The 16,934-nt window shown below is 46.6% G+C and overlaps 1 protein-coding gene across 1 annotated transcript in view; it reads left to right on the top strand.

Moving 5' to 3' along the window:
• Window positions 1–14,552, top strand: part of LOC126167338 (tachykinin-like peptides receptor 86C) — a 956,103-nt gene extending 941,551 nt beyond the window's left edge. The window contains exon 8 of the mRNA XM_049920472.1: window positions 14,458–14,552. Within this exon, the coding sequence (XP_049776429.1) occupies window positions 14,458–14,552 (95 nt within the window). The remainder of the gene's footprint in view (window positions 1–14,457) is intronic.
• The last annotated feature ends 2,382 nt before the right edge of the window (window positions 14,553–16,934 follow it).

Below are 16,934 nucleotides of genomic sequence, written 5' to 3'. Positions count from 1 at the left end.
TATTTTTTAGACCTACTCATGAAAATACACTTAAAAACAAGGCTGTTTCCTGGCTATCAGTTTTTAAATAGAAACATGTCCGTGGAACAGAAGGAGGTGTCCTGGCGAGGTGATTATTTATCAAAACACACAATGCATTCTTATTGGCATTACTGCAGTAAATGATAGATTACTCGACAAGTATAATTCGATCCTTGTACTACGCATTAAAGAAAGCAACATACAGACAAATTTATTCTGTAACACTACTGCCGATCTAACTTACAGCTAAAAATGCACTTATCAAGGAGAGTTACCAAAGTAAACAACGCTATTCCCACAGCAAAAACTCGTCTCTAAAAGCCATATCAAAGTCAGCCAAACATTATAGTGATATCCATGTTATGATATTAACTGTATCTTGCAGTACAAAAACGTTCGTCATCTTCTGCTACCATGCATTAGAAATTATATACTGCTTCGATGAAATGGCATAGTAATACACAGTAGTGTATGCAAGAAACGATGCTTTCTTTGTTTTCAGTCACCCACTAAAAAAGATCGTAGCAATGCTTTTTGTTATTTAACGAAAAGTTATTTGCGTGAATGTTTAATTTAAATGTTTTTGCAAAAAAATTTGATGACTGATTTCGTTTAACTGAAATTATAAATGTTATTTAGCAGCGTAGAGGTATGAACGTGATTACTATTTATCTGACCAAAAGAGTTACCTTAACTCTTGAGTTTAACTAGCCCATTTTTATAGTGAATTTATAGTACCTTAATATCACGGTGGCCATAGATTCGTGAAGGCAAAAAATTGTGGACCTCGAAGGATCTCTTCTGCTCAGCGCCGTCCTTGTTGTTAAATTCTGTAGATACCTGTAACTTAAGCTGTTGTTACTCAATATTCGAGATTTGCGCTAGACAAGCCGTAGATCACGTAGGTAGATGCAATGTAGCGCCCTGAAATGAATACTGAATGCTGGCTTCCGATTGACAAAAAGCTATGTTGTTTAAAGCCAGTTCCGTTGAAAATGGATCTAATTCGCTGGAACTGGACGATGTGCAGACTCGAACTAGCAATCAGTCTTCATTGAAGCCTACCGTCTACGCGTTTGGATATAGATTCTTACACACTCCAGTAGGTTTCAAAAAAGTGATAAGTTTGCTCATCTTTTAGCACAAGATGTTCTTGTGAAACTTTACTATCATCTCAGAATATTAACTTTCTTTTTTACTGCGCAAACTTAATCCATAGTTAAAATAAACTTCAAGCTGTAAAAAATTCAGTAGTTTCTCCGCGTGAGAATAACTTCACGCTCCACAGATTTTATACATTTTTCCTAACAATCCATAACATAAGGTCGACGTTTAAACCAATTTGATTTTCATTTCCAATGTCTCCTAAGTACTGGATATCGCTATATAAGTCACCTTTTCTGGTAAACATTTCATAGCGACGTAAACAAATACATGCCAAACGCACAGCTAATCATCAGTTACATTATGCTGTTGAGCTACTACAGCACTTTCAAAGTCAGACAAAACATTACAGCAACCCCATACTTTACCTTACAGTACAAAGCGTTCGTCGTCATCTGCTACCACACAGTAGCGACTGTGTGGCACTTAGTCCCATACATCGCCATTTTACAGCACAACTGTAAGAAATTGCCCCATGTTACAATGAAAATTGTAATAAAGTACACCAGCCCTATATCACAGCAAAAATTGTAAGAAAATTCTCCATGTTACACAAAAATATAACGATGTGCTTCATGTCACAGCAAAAATTGTAAGAAAAAGCTCCAAGTTACAGTAAAACTGAGGCAAATTTCCTGATGTTATAGAAAAAAATGTAACACATTAAGCATGAACACTGCAGCAAGCCTTGTGGTCTTCGCTGGCAGCAGCTGGTGCTAGTCTAAAGAGGACTAAATCAGCTGGCACGGCTGGTAAAGGTGCATTTCGACAACATCTACTGCAGAGAAAATCGCTGCAGGTGATGAGATTCCTAATGATCTACAACCGAAGTGAAACAAAGAACAACATTGATAACAGTCACAGCTCGTCAGGAACAAAATCTATGCATTTTCACTGACAGGCAAAACTAGGGTGCCAGTTGGCTGTAGCGAGTGAACGAACGCAAAGGACAAGAATGAAACACTAGGGGTAGAAACAGAAAAACTAAGGCAGGAAAACATCAACTTACAAGCGAAGCAAAGCCACTTTCCTCATCCTTGGCAATGCTCATTGTGGCTGGCACTGCTAGCCAGCCCAAAAATAAAGTAGAAGTTAGGATATATCAGACGTGAGTGAAGCAAACAAATGTTCTGTTTTTCAGAGCAACCATCAATCAATCAAGTGCTGCTTAGCCTTAAAGTTCATGGCTAAAAAGTTTTGTGCATACGAGTGTGTGTGTGTGTGGGGCGGGGGGGGGGGGGGTGCTATATTGTAATTGTCTGTTAATTCCAGGGTTAACTGGTTGTTTCTTTTTAATGGCTGGTAAATTAGTAGACTCGAGTTGAGGGCAGTGTGAGGGGCACATAGAGGGGAAGTGCCTGATGATGTCACTGAAAGGAGGCATGTATTGTCACTTGATGATGATAACATCATAGATGAGGATGGGCATGGCGTGTGACGCCATGTGTTTGCCAATGGCATGTCGCCGATGTACACTAACACTTGCACTTTTGAAGGACATGTAAGTGAAAAGTGGGCTGGAGTGGGCGAAGATTAGTGAAAGAAAGTGCAATGGAGTCATCAGTAATTTTAGAAGATATAATAGTCGTCTGTTTGAAAGCACAGGGGATCCAGTATGAGATTCAGAATCTGACAGAACCTTGAAAAATTTGCGATCAAACAGATTTTTGTGGGAAATTCGGCTGCCGCTGTGGCCGAGCGGTTCTCGGCGCTTCACTCCGGAACCGCGCTGCTGCTACGGTACAAATCCTGCCCCGGACATAGATGTGTGCAATGTCCTTAGGTTGGTTAGATGTAAGTAGTTCTAAGTCTAGGGGACGGACGTAAAATTAAATGTCGTGTGACTAGGGCATCCCGTCGGGTAGACCGTTTGCCGGACGCAAGTCTTTCGATTTGATTCCACTTCGGCGACTTGCGCGTCGATGGGGATGAAGTGATGATGACGAGGACAACACAACACCCAGTCCCTCAGCGGAGAAAATCTCCGATCCAGCCGGGAATCGAACCCGAGCCCTTAGGATTGACATTTTGTCGCGCTGACCACTTTTTTTACTGATCGTTGTGTTTGGTCGTTGCGGACGTCGCAAGACATCCTGTTCAAGTTCGGTGGTTGATCCTTCCACTCAGTTTTTTATTACAGATGTCAACCGGCTCTCTGACCGAACACGCTGAGCTACCGTGCCGGCTAGACAGCAAGGGTAAAAAAAACGCAAGACCATGCACCCAGGTTGCTGACCAGAGTAATGTACAGGGAAAAACGAAAATGAAAATGAAAATCTGTTGGAAGATGAGTTTCACTTTAGAAAATGATAGGTACGAAAGAGGCAATTCTGACACTATTCTCGATAACGGAAGCAAGACTTACAGAAAGACACCTTGAAAACATAGTTCATATCTCCAAAATACATAGAAAAATTAGAATAGAAACCTGTCAATCTCTTCATTCGGATAGTTGGTGGTCGGTTATTGTACCAGGTGCCATGTGAAACATGTAACTGACTACATCAGCACAGAACAACTGTAACCCAAGTAACCTAACTAATTAACATGCATATGATGACGAGACAAAAATAACACTCAACGCACACGGTTCAAAATGGTTCAAATGGCTCTGAGCACTATGGGACTTAATATCTATGGTCATCAGTCCCCTAGAACTTAGAACTACTTAAACCTATCTAACCTAAGGACATCACACAACACCCAGTCATCTCGAGGCAGAGAAAATCCCTGACCCCTCTGGGAATCGAACCCGGGAACCCGGGCGTGGGAAGCGAGAACGCTACCGCACGACCACGAGCTGCGGACTCAACGCACACGGCAAACGACACTAACGCCCCTTACCCACGCACGTTGCGCTGCTGAACAGCGCGGCGACAGCGGTCAGCGCTCCATAGTGCAAATACACTCCTGGAAATTGAAATAAGAACACCGTGAATTCATTGTCCCAGGAAGGGGAAACTTTATTGACACATTCCTGGGGTCAGATACATCACATGATCACACTGACAGAACCACAGGCACATAGACACAGGCAACAGAGCATGCACAATGTCGGCACTAGTACAGTGTATATCCACCTTTCGCAGCAATGCAGGCTGCTATTCTCCCATGGAGACGATCGTAGAGATGCTGGATGTAGTCCTGTGGAACGGCTTGCCATGCCATTTCCACCTGGCGCCTCAGTTGGACCAGCGTTCGTGCTGGATGTGCAGACCGCGTGAGACGACGCTTCATCCAGTCCCAAACATGCTCAATGGGGGACAGATCCGGAGATCTTGCTGGCCAGGGTAGTTGACTTACACCTTCTAGAGCACGTTGGGTGGCACGGGATACATGCGGACGTGCATTGTCCTGTTGGAACAGCAAGTTCCCTTGCCGGTCTAGGAATGGTAGAACGATGGGTTCGATGACGGTTTGGATGTACCGTGCACTATTCAGTGTCCCCTCGACGATCACCAGTGGTGTACGGCCAGTGTAGGAGATCGCTCCCCACACCATGATGCCGGGTGTTGGCCCTGTGTGCCTCGGCCGTATGCAGTCCTGATTGTGGCGCTCACCTGCACGGCGCCAAACACGCATACGACCATCATTGGCACCAAGGCAGAAGCGACTCTCATCGCTGAAGACGACACGTCTCCATTCGTCCCTCCATTCACGCCTGTCGCGACACCACTGGAGGCGGGCTGCACGATGTTGGGGCGTGAGCGGAAGACGGCCTAACGGTGTGTGGGACCGTAGCCCAGCTTCATGGAGACGGTTGCGAATGGTCCTCGCCGATACCCCAGGAGCAACAGTGTCCCTAATTTGCTGGGAAGTGGCGGTGCGGTCCCCTACGGCACTGCGTAGGATCCTACGGTCTTGGCGTGCATCCGTGCGTCGCTGCGGTCCGGTCCCAGGTCGACGGGCACGTGCACCTTCCGCCGACCACTGGCGACAACATCGATGTACTGTGGAGACCTGACGCCCCACGTGTTGAGCAATTCGGCGGTACGTCCACCCGGCCTCCCGCATGCCCACTATACGCCCTCGCTCAAAGTCCGTCAACTGCACATACGGTTCACGTCCACGCTGTCGCGGCATGCTACCAGTGTTAAAGACTGCGATGGAGCTCCGTATGCCACGGCAAACTGGCTGACACTGACGGCGGCGGTGCACAAATGCTGCGCAGCTAGCGCCATTCGACGGCCAACACCGCGGTTCCTGGTGTGTCCGCTGTGCCGTGCGTGTGATCATTGCTTGTAAAGCCCTCTCGCAGTGTCCGGAGCAAGTATGGTGGGTCTGACACACCAGTGTCAATGTGTTCTTTTTTCCATTTCCAGGAGTGTTGATGGGACATTCACACATGTGGGGATTCGTACGCCAGCGGCAGGGGCAACCGCGCCACCATCTGTGCACGAGTGGCTGACCGCTGCTGACAGCAGCGTTTTCGCACCTGTTACCTTTCACAAGTTCGTTAACGTATCAGCCGTTCTCACAGCACCACGAGTTTTGATATTGAGCGTTCCATGTATGAGGTAGAAATGTGTCATTCCACAATTTGCAAATAAAACGAGGGATTAAATAAACAAAATATGTACGTATTTATACACTGAAGAGCCAAAGAAACTGGTATGCCTGCCTAAAATCGTGTAGAGCCCCGCAAGCACGTAGAACTGCCATAACACGACGTGGCATTGACTTGAATACTATCTGAAGTAGTTCTAAATGGAAATGACACCATGAATCCTGCGGGGCTGTCCATGTATCCATTAGAATACGAGGGGATGGAGATCTCTTCTGAACAGCACATTGCAAGACATCCCAGATATGCTTAAAAATGTTCATGTCTGGGGAGTGTTTAAACTCAGAAGAGCGTTGCTGCGGCTAATCTGTAGCAATTCTGGACGTGTTGTGTGTCGCGTTGCCCCGCTGGAATTTCCCAAGTCCGTCGGAATGTACGATGGACATGAATGGATGCAGGTGATCAGACAGGATGCCTGCGTACGTGTCACCTGTCACAGTCGTATCTACACGTACCTCGGGTCCCACATCACTCCAACTGCCGACCGGCTTGAACAGTCCCGTGCTGACATGCACGGTCCATGGATTCATGTGGGTGTCTCAGAACCCATATACATCCATTCGCTCGAGACAATTTGAAACGAGACTCGTCCGACCAGGCAACATGTTTCCAGTCATCAACAGTCAAATGTCGGTGTTGACGGGCCCAGACGAGGCGTAAAACTTTGTGTCGTGCAGCCATCAAGGGTACACAAGTGGACCTTCGGTTCCGAAAGCCCATATCGATGATGTTTCGTTGAATAGTTCGCACACTGACACTTGTTGATAGCCCAACATTGAAATCTGCAGGAAATTACCGTAAGTTGCACTTCTGTCACGTTGAATGATTCCCTTCAGTCGCCGATTGTCCTGTTCTCGCAGGATCTTTTTCCGGCCGCAACGATGTCGGAGATTTGATGTTTTACCGGATTCCTGGTATTCACGGTTGTTGTTGTTGTAGTCTTCAGTCCCGAGACTGGTTTGATGCAGCTCTCCATGCTACTCTATCCTGTGCGAGCTTCTTCATCTCCCAGTACCTACTGCAACCTACATCCTTCTGAATCTGCTTAGTATATTCATCTCTTGGTCTCCCCCTACGATTTTTACCCTCCACGCTGCCCTCCAATACTAAATTGGTGATCCCTTGATGCCTCAGAACATGTCCTACCAACCGATCCCTTCTTCTGGTCAAGTTGTGCCACAAACTTCTCTTCTCCCGAATCCTATTCAATACTTCCTCATTAGCTATGTGATCTACCCATCTAATCTTCAGCCTTCTTCTGTAGCACCACATTTCGAAAGCTTCTATTCTCTTCTTGTCCAAACTATTTACCGTCCATGTTTCACTTCCATACATGGCTACACTCCATACAAATACTTTCAGAAATGACTTCCTGACACTTCAATCTATACTCGATGTTAACAAATTTCTCTTCTTCAGGAACGCTTTCCTTGCCATTGCCAGTCTACATTTTATATCCTCTCTACTTCGACCATCATCAGTTATTTTGCTCCCCAAATAGCAAAACTCCTTTACTACTTCAAGTGTCTTTTTTCCTAATCTAATACCCTCAACATCACTCGACTTAATTCGGTATTCGTATTCACGGTACACTAGTGAAATCGTCGTACGGGAAAATCACCACTTGATCGCCACGTCCGGGATGCTGTGTCCCATCGCTCGTGCGCCGACTGTAACACCACGTTCAAATGGCTCGGAGCACTATGGGACTTAACTGCTGAGGTCATCAGTCCCCTAGAGCTTAGAACTACTTAAACCTAACTAACCTAAGAACATCGCATACATCCATGCCCGAGGCAGGATTCGAACCTGCGACCGTAGCGGTCGCACGGTTCCGGACTGTAGCGCCTAGAACCTCTCGACCACTCCGGCCGGCAACACCACGTTCAAACTCACTTAAATCTTGATAACCTGCCATTGTAGCAGCAGTAACCGACCTAACAATTGCGCCAGTCGCTTGTTGTCTTATACAGGCGTTGCCGACCGCAGCGCCGTATTCTGTCTGTTTACATATCTCTATATTTGAACACGCATACCTATACCAGTTTCCTTGGCGCTTCAGTGTACTTTCCTTGTCATGACAAGTCCCTGTACGGTCGCCATGCGGCACTATCTCACGGTGGGCAGTTTTAGTTTTGTATAGCTTCCTTTTGAAATTTATTTATGAAGTTTTATTCCAAATGATGGAGTGTAACTGCTTTATTGCCGCCTTTCCCTATCCTATTCTGTGTTTTATTTCCTCGTTGCTTCCACCTTTATCCGAAATTATTGTTCCGAAACATTTATATGTTTGACTACAGATTACTATAGATCCATCACCGATAGCAAGATTCTTTTCTATACTTCTTACAACGAAGTATTTAGTCTTTCTTCAGGCTTTCCCGGCGATCTAATGACATCTTGGGTTGTCGGGTGTTCTGCCGGTTATCAGGGTCGTACTTGCACGATATTTCGGTCACGTAGCTCGTGACCTTCATCAGGTGCGACCAGACCTTCATCAGGTGCGACCAGTCTCACGTCGCACCTGATGAAGGTCACAAGCTACGTGACCGAAATATCGTGCAAGTACGGTGCTGATATCTGGCAGAACACCCGACAACCCAAGATGTTATTTAGTCTTTGTTAGATTAATTTTCATGCCTAACTGCTCTTATTCTTGTTTAAGCTTTCTTAACATATACGACACAGCCTGTTCTGCATTGGCGAGGATGACTTGAACGTCGGCGAAATTTAGGGAAAAGAGAATGTCATGACCTACTCTAATTTCCATGTTTTTGCACTTACTTTTCCAGTTTTTCAATGCTTCGTTCAAAAATATTTTAAAAGGGGAGGCGCTAAGCAGCAGCCCTGCCTCAGTCCTTTGCTAACTTTAAGTTTTTGTGATAGTAACGTCTCAACTTTAACACGACAAGCATTACCTGAAAGCAGCTTTCTAACGGGTAGTACGTAACATTTATGAATGCTTTCTTTATTCATTGCTTCCCACAATCTTAGAAAGTAGTATACTGTCAAAGGCGTCCTGAAGGTCTTACAAAGACCTTGTGGTCTCCAAGTTATGTGCCATTAAGTTGTCAGTCACCTATATATCGCTGTAGATACACTCCTGGAAATTGAAATAAGAACACCGTGAATTCATTGTCCCAGGAAGGGGAAACTTTATTGACACATTCCTGGGGTCAGATACATCACATGATCACACTGACAGAACCACAGGCACATAGACACAGGCAACAGAGCATGCACAATGTCGGCACTAGTACAGTGTATATCCACCTTTCGCAGCAATGCAGGCTGCTATTCTCCCATGGAGACGATCGTAGAGATGCTGGATGTAGTCCTGTGGAACGGCTTGCCATGCCATTTCCACCTGGCGCCTCAGTTGGACCAGCGTTCGTGCTGGATGTGCAGACCGCGTGAGACGACGCTTCATCCAGTCCCAAACATGCTCAATGGGGGACAGATCCGGAGATCTTGCTGGCCAGGGTAGTTGACTTACACCTTCTAGAGCACGTTGGGTGGCACGGGATACATGCGGACGTGCATTGTCCTGTTGGAACAGCAAGTTCCCTTGCCGGTCTAGGAATGGTAGAACGATGGGTTCGATGACGGTTTGGATGTAGCGTGCACTATTCAGTGTCCCCTCGACGATCACCAGTGGTGTACGGCCAGTGTAGGAGATCGCTCCCCACACCATGATGCCGGGTGTTGGCCCTGTGTGCCTCGGTCGTATGCAGTCCTGATTGTGGCGCTCACCTGCACGGCGCCAAACACGCATACGACCATCATTGGCACCAAGGCAGAAGCGACTCTCATCGCTGAAGACGACACGTCTCCTTTCGTCCCTCCATTCACGCCTGTCGCGACACCACTGGAGGCGGGCTGCACGATGTTGGGGCGTGAGCGGAAGACGGCCTAATGGTGTGCGGGACCGTAGCCCAGCTTCATGGAGACGGTTGCGAATGGTCCTCGCCGATACCCCAGGAGCAACAGTGTCCCTAATTTGCTGGGAAGTGGCGGTGCGGACCCCTACGGCACTGCGTAGGATCCTACGGTCTTGGCGTGCATCCGTGCGTCGCTGCGGTCCGGTCCCAGGTCGACGGGCACGTGCACCTTCCGCCGACCACTGGCGACAACATCGATGTACTGTGGAGACCTCACGCCCCACGTGTTGAGCAATTCGGCGGTACGTCCACCCGGCCTCCCGCATGCCCACTATACGCCCTCGCTCAAAGTCCGTCAACTGCACATACGGTTCACGTCCACGCTGTCGCGGCATGCTACCAGTGTTAAAGACTGCGATGGAGCTCCGTATGCCACGGCAAACTGGCTGACACTGACGGCGGCGGCGCACAAATGCTGCGCAGCTAGCGCCATTCGACGGCCAACACCGCGGTTCCTGGTGTGTCCGCTGTGCCGTGCGTGTGATCATTGCTTGTACAGCCCTCTCGCAGTGTCCGGAGCAAGTATGGTGGGTCTGACACACCGGTGTCAATGTGTTCATTTTTCCATTTCCAGGAGTGTATTATCGATACATGACATTCCTGCCCGAAAGCTACTCTGTTCTTCCACTCCCTCAATTTCTCTCTCAATTCTAGTTTAAAGATCTCACCATATAGTCTCGATATAGACCTGAGAACAGTGATCCCCCGATAGTTTGCGCAGTCAACTTTGCTACCCTTTTCAAATATGTTTGTGATGAACCCTTCTTTAAACTCGACAGGGATTTCCTATCCACTAAGATAGAGGTTAAATAGCTTCGCGAGATATTCAAGTAATACGTTTGGCCAAGTCTTCAACAACTTTATATATACAGATCCTCAGGTCGTGGTGCTTTGTCATTTTTTAATTGCTTAACAATATCCTGTATTTCCGCTGTTGTTACCTCCTGCATTTCTGTGTCACATGTTCAGCACCTGCAAAGAAGCATATATCCTCAAAATCGGATTCATCTTCTTTAAACAGTTCTTTACAGCATGTCTTCCATCTATCTTGGATTATCAGCTGTAAGGTTATACCACTACTGTCATTTGCTTTTAGCTGTTTTATCACTATTTAGCTGTTTTTTTCATTTTCATAGCTTCTTCGGACTTTGAAGTCACTACGCAGTTATTGATTTCTTCACGTTTAGAGTTCTATATAATATTTTTGGCTTTAATTGCTACTTTCTTTGCATCCCTCTCAGTCTTACAGGGTGACAATTATTTAACTATATGAAAAGAGTATATTAGTTACAAACTATGGCGTACACGCACTTTATTCAACATGTAAACGCCACTACAGATATCCGGATTTAAGTTATGATATGTTCGATATGCCAGCCATAATTGGCGATGATGTGGCGCAGACGAATAGCGAAATCCTGCATGACCCGCAGAAGAGTCGGGACATCGATGCTGCCAGTGATCCCCTTAATGGCTGCTTTCAATTCAGCAATGGTTTTGGGGTTGTTGCTGTCACCTTGTCTTTAATATAGCCCCACCAAAAGGAGCCGCATGTGGTCAGGTCCGAAGCATATGGTGGCCAATCGAGCCCCCCTCCAGTGACCTTTGGGTACCCCAGAGCCACAGTGCAGGTCCCAATGTGCTCCTCCAGGACATCAAGAGGGTCAAGCTCCGTCTTGCATGAACCACATCTTCTCGAAATCAATGTAACTTTAAATAATGGGGATGAAGTCATTTTCCAAAACCTTCACGTGCCGTTCGGTAGTCACCGTGCCATCAAGGAATATCGCACAGACTATCCCGTGACTGGACATTGCACAACACACAGTCACCCGTTGAGAGTGAAGAGACTTCTCGTTCGCGAAATGTGGATTCTCAGTCCGCAAAATGCGCCAGTTTTTCTCATTGAAGTATCCATCGAAATGGAAGTGGGATTCGTCGCTAAACTGAAGAGCCAAAGAAACTGGTACGCCTGCCTAATATCGTGTAGGGCCCCTGCGAGCACGCAGAAGTGCCGCACCACAACGTCGCATGGGTTCGACTAATGTCTGAAATAGTGCTGGAGGGCACTGACACCGTGAATTCTGCGGGGCTGTCAATAAATCCGTAAGAGTACGAGGGGGTGGAGATCTCTCCTGAACAGCACATTGCAAGACGTCCCAGAGATGTGGAACTTTGGTGGCCAGCGTATGTGTTTAATCTCAGAGGAGTGTTTCCGGAGCCACTCTGTAGCAATTCTGGATGTGTGGGGTGTCGCATTGTACTGATGGAATTGCCCAAGTCCATCGGAATGCACAATGGGCCTCAATGGATGCAGTTGATCAGACAGGATGCTTTCGTGTCACCTGTTACAGTCGAATCTAGACGTATCAGGGGTCCCATATCACGCCAACTGCGCCACAACTTTATAGAGGCTCCACTAGCTTAACATTCCCCTGCTGACATGCAAGGCCCGTGGATTCATGAGGTTGTCTACACACCCGTACACGTCCATCCGCTCGATACGATTTGAAACCACACTCGTCCGGCTAGCCAAAGTGTTTCCAGTCATCAACAGTACAATGTCGGTGTTGACGGGCACAGGCGAGGCGTAAAGCTTGTCCTCATCAAGGGTACAGGAATGGTCCTTTGGCTCCGGAAGCCCGTATCGATGATACGGGCACTGGCACTTGTTGCTGGTCCATCATTGAAATTGCTCCGATCTGTGGGAGGATTGCACTTCCGTCACGTTGAACGATTCTCTTCCGTTCTTGCACGATCTTTGTCCGGCCGCAGCGATGTCGGAGATTTGATGTTTTACCGGATTCCTGATATTCACGGTACACTCGCGAGATGGTCGCACGGGAAAATCCCCAATTCATCGCTACCTTGGAGATACTGTGCCCCGTCGCTCGTGCGCCGACTGCAACACCACGTTCAAACTCACTTAAATGCAACCTACCATTGTAGCTGCTGTAACCGATGTAACAACTGCACCAGACACTTGTGGTCTTATATAGGCATTGCCGACCGCAGCGTCTTATTCTGCCTCTGTATTTGAATACGCACTGTACCAGTTTTTTCTTTTTTTTTTTTTTTTTGTGTTTCAGTGTAGTTTGCATCATACACCGCGGCCAAACGTAGTTTGAACGTCTTAACGCAAACAGTTCTGAAGTTATGACGATTTTCTTTCATATAGTTCAATAATTGTCACCCTTTACATACACTATTGGCCTTTAAAATTGCTACACTAAGAGGAAATGCAGATGATAAACGGGTATTCATTGGGTAAATATATTATACTAGAACTGACATGTGGCTAGATTTTCACGCAATTTGGGTACATAGATCCTGAGAAATCAGTACCCGGAGCAACCATCTCTGGCCGTAATAACGGCCTAGATACGCCTGGGCATTGAGTCAAACAGAGCTTGCATGGCGTGTACAGGTACAGGTGCAGTTGCCCGTGCAGCTTCAACACGATACCACAGTTCATCAAGAGTAGTGACTGGCGTATTGTGACGAGCTAGTTGCTCTGCCACCATTGATAAGACGTTTTGAGCTGGTGAGAGATCTGGAGAATGTGCTGGCCAGGGCAGCAGTCGAACTACTTCTGTATCCATAAAGGCCCGTATAGGACATGCAACATGCGGTCGTGCATTATCCTATTGAAATGTAGGGTTTCGCAGGGATCGAATGAAGGGTAGAGCCACGGGTCGTAACACATGTGAAATGTAACGTCCACTGTACAAAGTGCCGTCAATGCGAACAAGAGGTGACCGAGACGTGTAACCAATGGCACCCCATACCATCACACCGGGTGAATACGCACTTCCAATGTGCGTTCACCGCGATGACAAAAAAAAATGTTACAGTGTGTGTGAAATCTTATGGGACTTAACTGCTAAGGTCATCAGTCCCTATCGCGATGTAGCCAAACACGGATGCGAGCATCATGATGCTGTAAACAGAACCTGGATACACCCGAAAAAATTACGTTTTGCCATTCGTGCACCCAGGTTGGTCGTTGAGTACACCATCGCAGGCGCTCCTGTCTGCGATTCAGCGTCAAGGGTAACCGCAGCCATGGTCTCCGAGCTGATAGTCCATGCTGCTGCAAACGTCGTCCAACTGTTCGTGCAGATGGTTGTTGTCTTGCAAACGTCCCCATCAGTAGACTCAGGGATCTGCAAGATCCGTTACAGCCATGCGGGTAAGATGCCTGTCATCTCGACTCCTAGTGATACGAGGCCGTTGGGATCCAGCAAGGCGATCCGTATTACCCTCCTGAATCCACCGATTCCATATTCTGCTAACAGTCATTGGATCTCGACCAACGCGAGCAGCCATGTCGCGATACGATAAACCGCAATCGCGATAGGCTACAATCCGACCTTTATCAGAGTCGGAAAAGTGATGGTACGCATTTCTCCTCCTTACACGAGGCATCAAAACAACGTTTCACCAGGCAACGCCGGTCAACTGCTGTTTGTGTATGAGAAATCGGTTGGAAACTTTCCTCATGTCAGCACGTTGTAGGTGTCGCCACCGGCGCCAACCTTGTGTGAATGCTCTGAAAAGATAATCATTTGCATATCACAGCATCTTCTTGCGCGTCTGTAGCACGTCATTTTCGTGGTGCAGTAATTTTAATGGCCAGTGCTACTGCTGTGACTACATTTGAGAAGTTATACATACTGAGTGTTTTTATGTTTCTTGCTTTATGGGAACCAGAGTATTTGTTGTGTGCGAACGCAGATGAGGAGGGCGGATGACAACGTGCTGCAGGCAGCGCCGCGCTGCCTTGGCGGCGGCGGACGCAGGAGACGCAGCTGGGCCGCTACTCCTCAGGCCGCGCGAGCGCGCCGGGCCGCGTCTCCTGACGGCGGCTGCCGGCGGGGGCGGCGGGCGCGGCGCTGGGGGCGGGCGCGGGGGCGGCACCCGCCTCTCCAGCTGCGGCCGGGCCTCGCTGCCCCCCGCACTGCGACCTCCAGCAGTCCGCAGGCGCCGCGCCGGGCGTGGCCGTGGAGAGTGCCGACTACACGGCGGGGTGCGCGGCCGACACGAAGGCCGTGGACTGATCTACTGAACAGGAAGCTGTCTTCAAGGAGGAAGGCGCCGTGGAACCACAAAATCCTACTTTAGTGTTGAGGATTCCATCAATTACCTCTACAATTGTACAGTTAGGTCATTGTGGGGCCCACAGAATCGGACGATCGCATCTAATCCCTCTGTCGGGATATTTTTCATCCAGAAATTGGTGGACATTTGGCGATCATTGAGATGGTGTCCCCCATCCAGCTGGAATATGACATCGCGTTGCATGTGTTCCAATTTCGGTGCAGCAAACTCTTGTTAAATGTCCACGTAAAAATCACTGTCGACAGCAGATTCGCTGCAAAATAATGGTCCAGTGATGCAGTTGTGCAGAAGTCGACACGACTCCTAGACTTCAGGAGTGTATTTCCACTTCACACGAAACACGAGGACACACAAATACCCTGTACATGAACATTCAGTTTGCCACACACACGAAACGTTGACGCACCATAAATAAACAAGTATTTCAAGTTTGTTGACATAGTCAACCAGGAGATATGCGATCTGTTGTAAATTTCTTTTTTTATGTTAGGTATTGAAAACTCATGAACTCAAATCTTCTTTATTAGGATGGATTTCCAGTTTCAGCTAACACTTACAGACCATAAAACACTACTGATTAGTGCTGATGCGATTACGGCTTCACAAGTCGTTAAAATCCTTCTTAAAATGACATCATCTGTACATGAAATAATTGAAAACAGCTTTTCATCGTTCGTGGCCAGCGTAATTGAACAATGGACATAAAAAAGGTGTTATGCAGCTACAACTGACGAAATCATCATTGTGTCAGTTACTAAGAGGTAACGGCGTATCGCCTTCGTTTTATAAGCGTCGTTCAATTACACAAGCATCGAACGATGAAAACCTGTTTTTAATTATGTCATGTACGGATGTCGTCATTTCAAGAAAGATTTTAACGTATGTGAAACTGTAATGGCACCAACTATAACCAAGACTGTTTCATGATCTGAAGATGGCTAGATTGTTAGTCGAAACTAATAATCCATCCAAATAAAGAATATTTCATGTGCGATCTTGACTTAATGGGTGTTCAGTCCCTAATATAAATAGAAAACATATATTTTCCAGGAAGTCATTGTTTCTGATGAGGTTTATCCGTCGGCTTTAGTGCTTGAGGCAGTTGCACCTTTTTGGTACAAAGACGTAATCACTATGCAAGACTTTGTGCACTGTTGATTCTAATGTTTCCAAATCTCTGGCCACCGTACGAGTTGATTGCGTTGGACTCCTTGGAAATGCCTTCCATTACTTGTCCACGATGGCGCCTGAAACACGTGGGCCACCCGCCCCCACTTTATGGAGAACGCAACGTTTGTCTCCTTAATTCTACGTGGAAAAGTAGATTATGGAATATATATTTTTCGTCAAATCTGTAACACTTGGAATATAAAGTAACTCAATAAGTTATCTTGTCACTTGTTGAAAACCAGTTGTTCTTAACTGTTAGAGTTTTGAATCTGTGGAAGTCTAAAATTGTAAAGGTGATTTATAGACATCCCCTATATTTCTTCATAGACATCTTGTTCCAGTCAAACTTCCATCTTCAAATCACGTATTATCACTACACGAAGCTTAAAGAAGGTTCCATGGCGTCTAATAGACAACTGTTTTATTTGCAGCATGTTGCATGCACATGACTCTGCCACAACTATAAACAACCAGGCATTTAACACCAAGGAACCTACGTTATGCTTCGCGTAATGCCAATTCATGACTTGAAGATGGAAGCTTGATCGGAACTGCTAGCTGTGAACAAATATTCATTACAACACCTTTTTGTGGTTCCATGAAGCTGTTCCAAAAAAAATTGAAGCTGTCCAGCAGTGTGTACAGAAAACATTTTGTGTAGGTATTTGTTGTTGTTGTTTGTTGTTGTTGCGTCACTGCTCCGTTGCACCGGCGCTGCACTAGCTAGGTCACTAAGACTCCTCTGTGAATGTGACAGACAAGTCAAATGTGATTCTTGAACTGGATTGCAGCTCAAGCCACCACTTTTGTCGACGGACTAAGTTTGTGGCTTTCACCTGACTTCACTCGATTATTGATTGTACGAACATGTTTCAAGTTATCTGAAGTTCTGCCTGTTTTCTGTACAAAATATTAATAAAGGCCTCTTTCATCACTTCTGTTAAAGTAATAGC

Source organism: Schistocerca cancellata, chromosome 1 (genome assembly GCF_023864275.1).
Source record: "Schistocerca cancellata isolate TAMUIC-IGC-003103 chromosome 1, iqSchCanc2.1, whole genome shotgun sequence".
NCBI lineage: Eukaryota > Metazoa > Arthropoda > Insecta > Orthoptera > Acrididae > Schistocerca > Schistocerca cancellata.
This window is presented reverse-complemented; position numbering and strand designations above follow the sequence as displayed.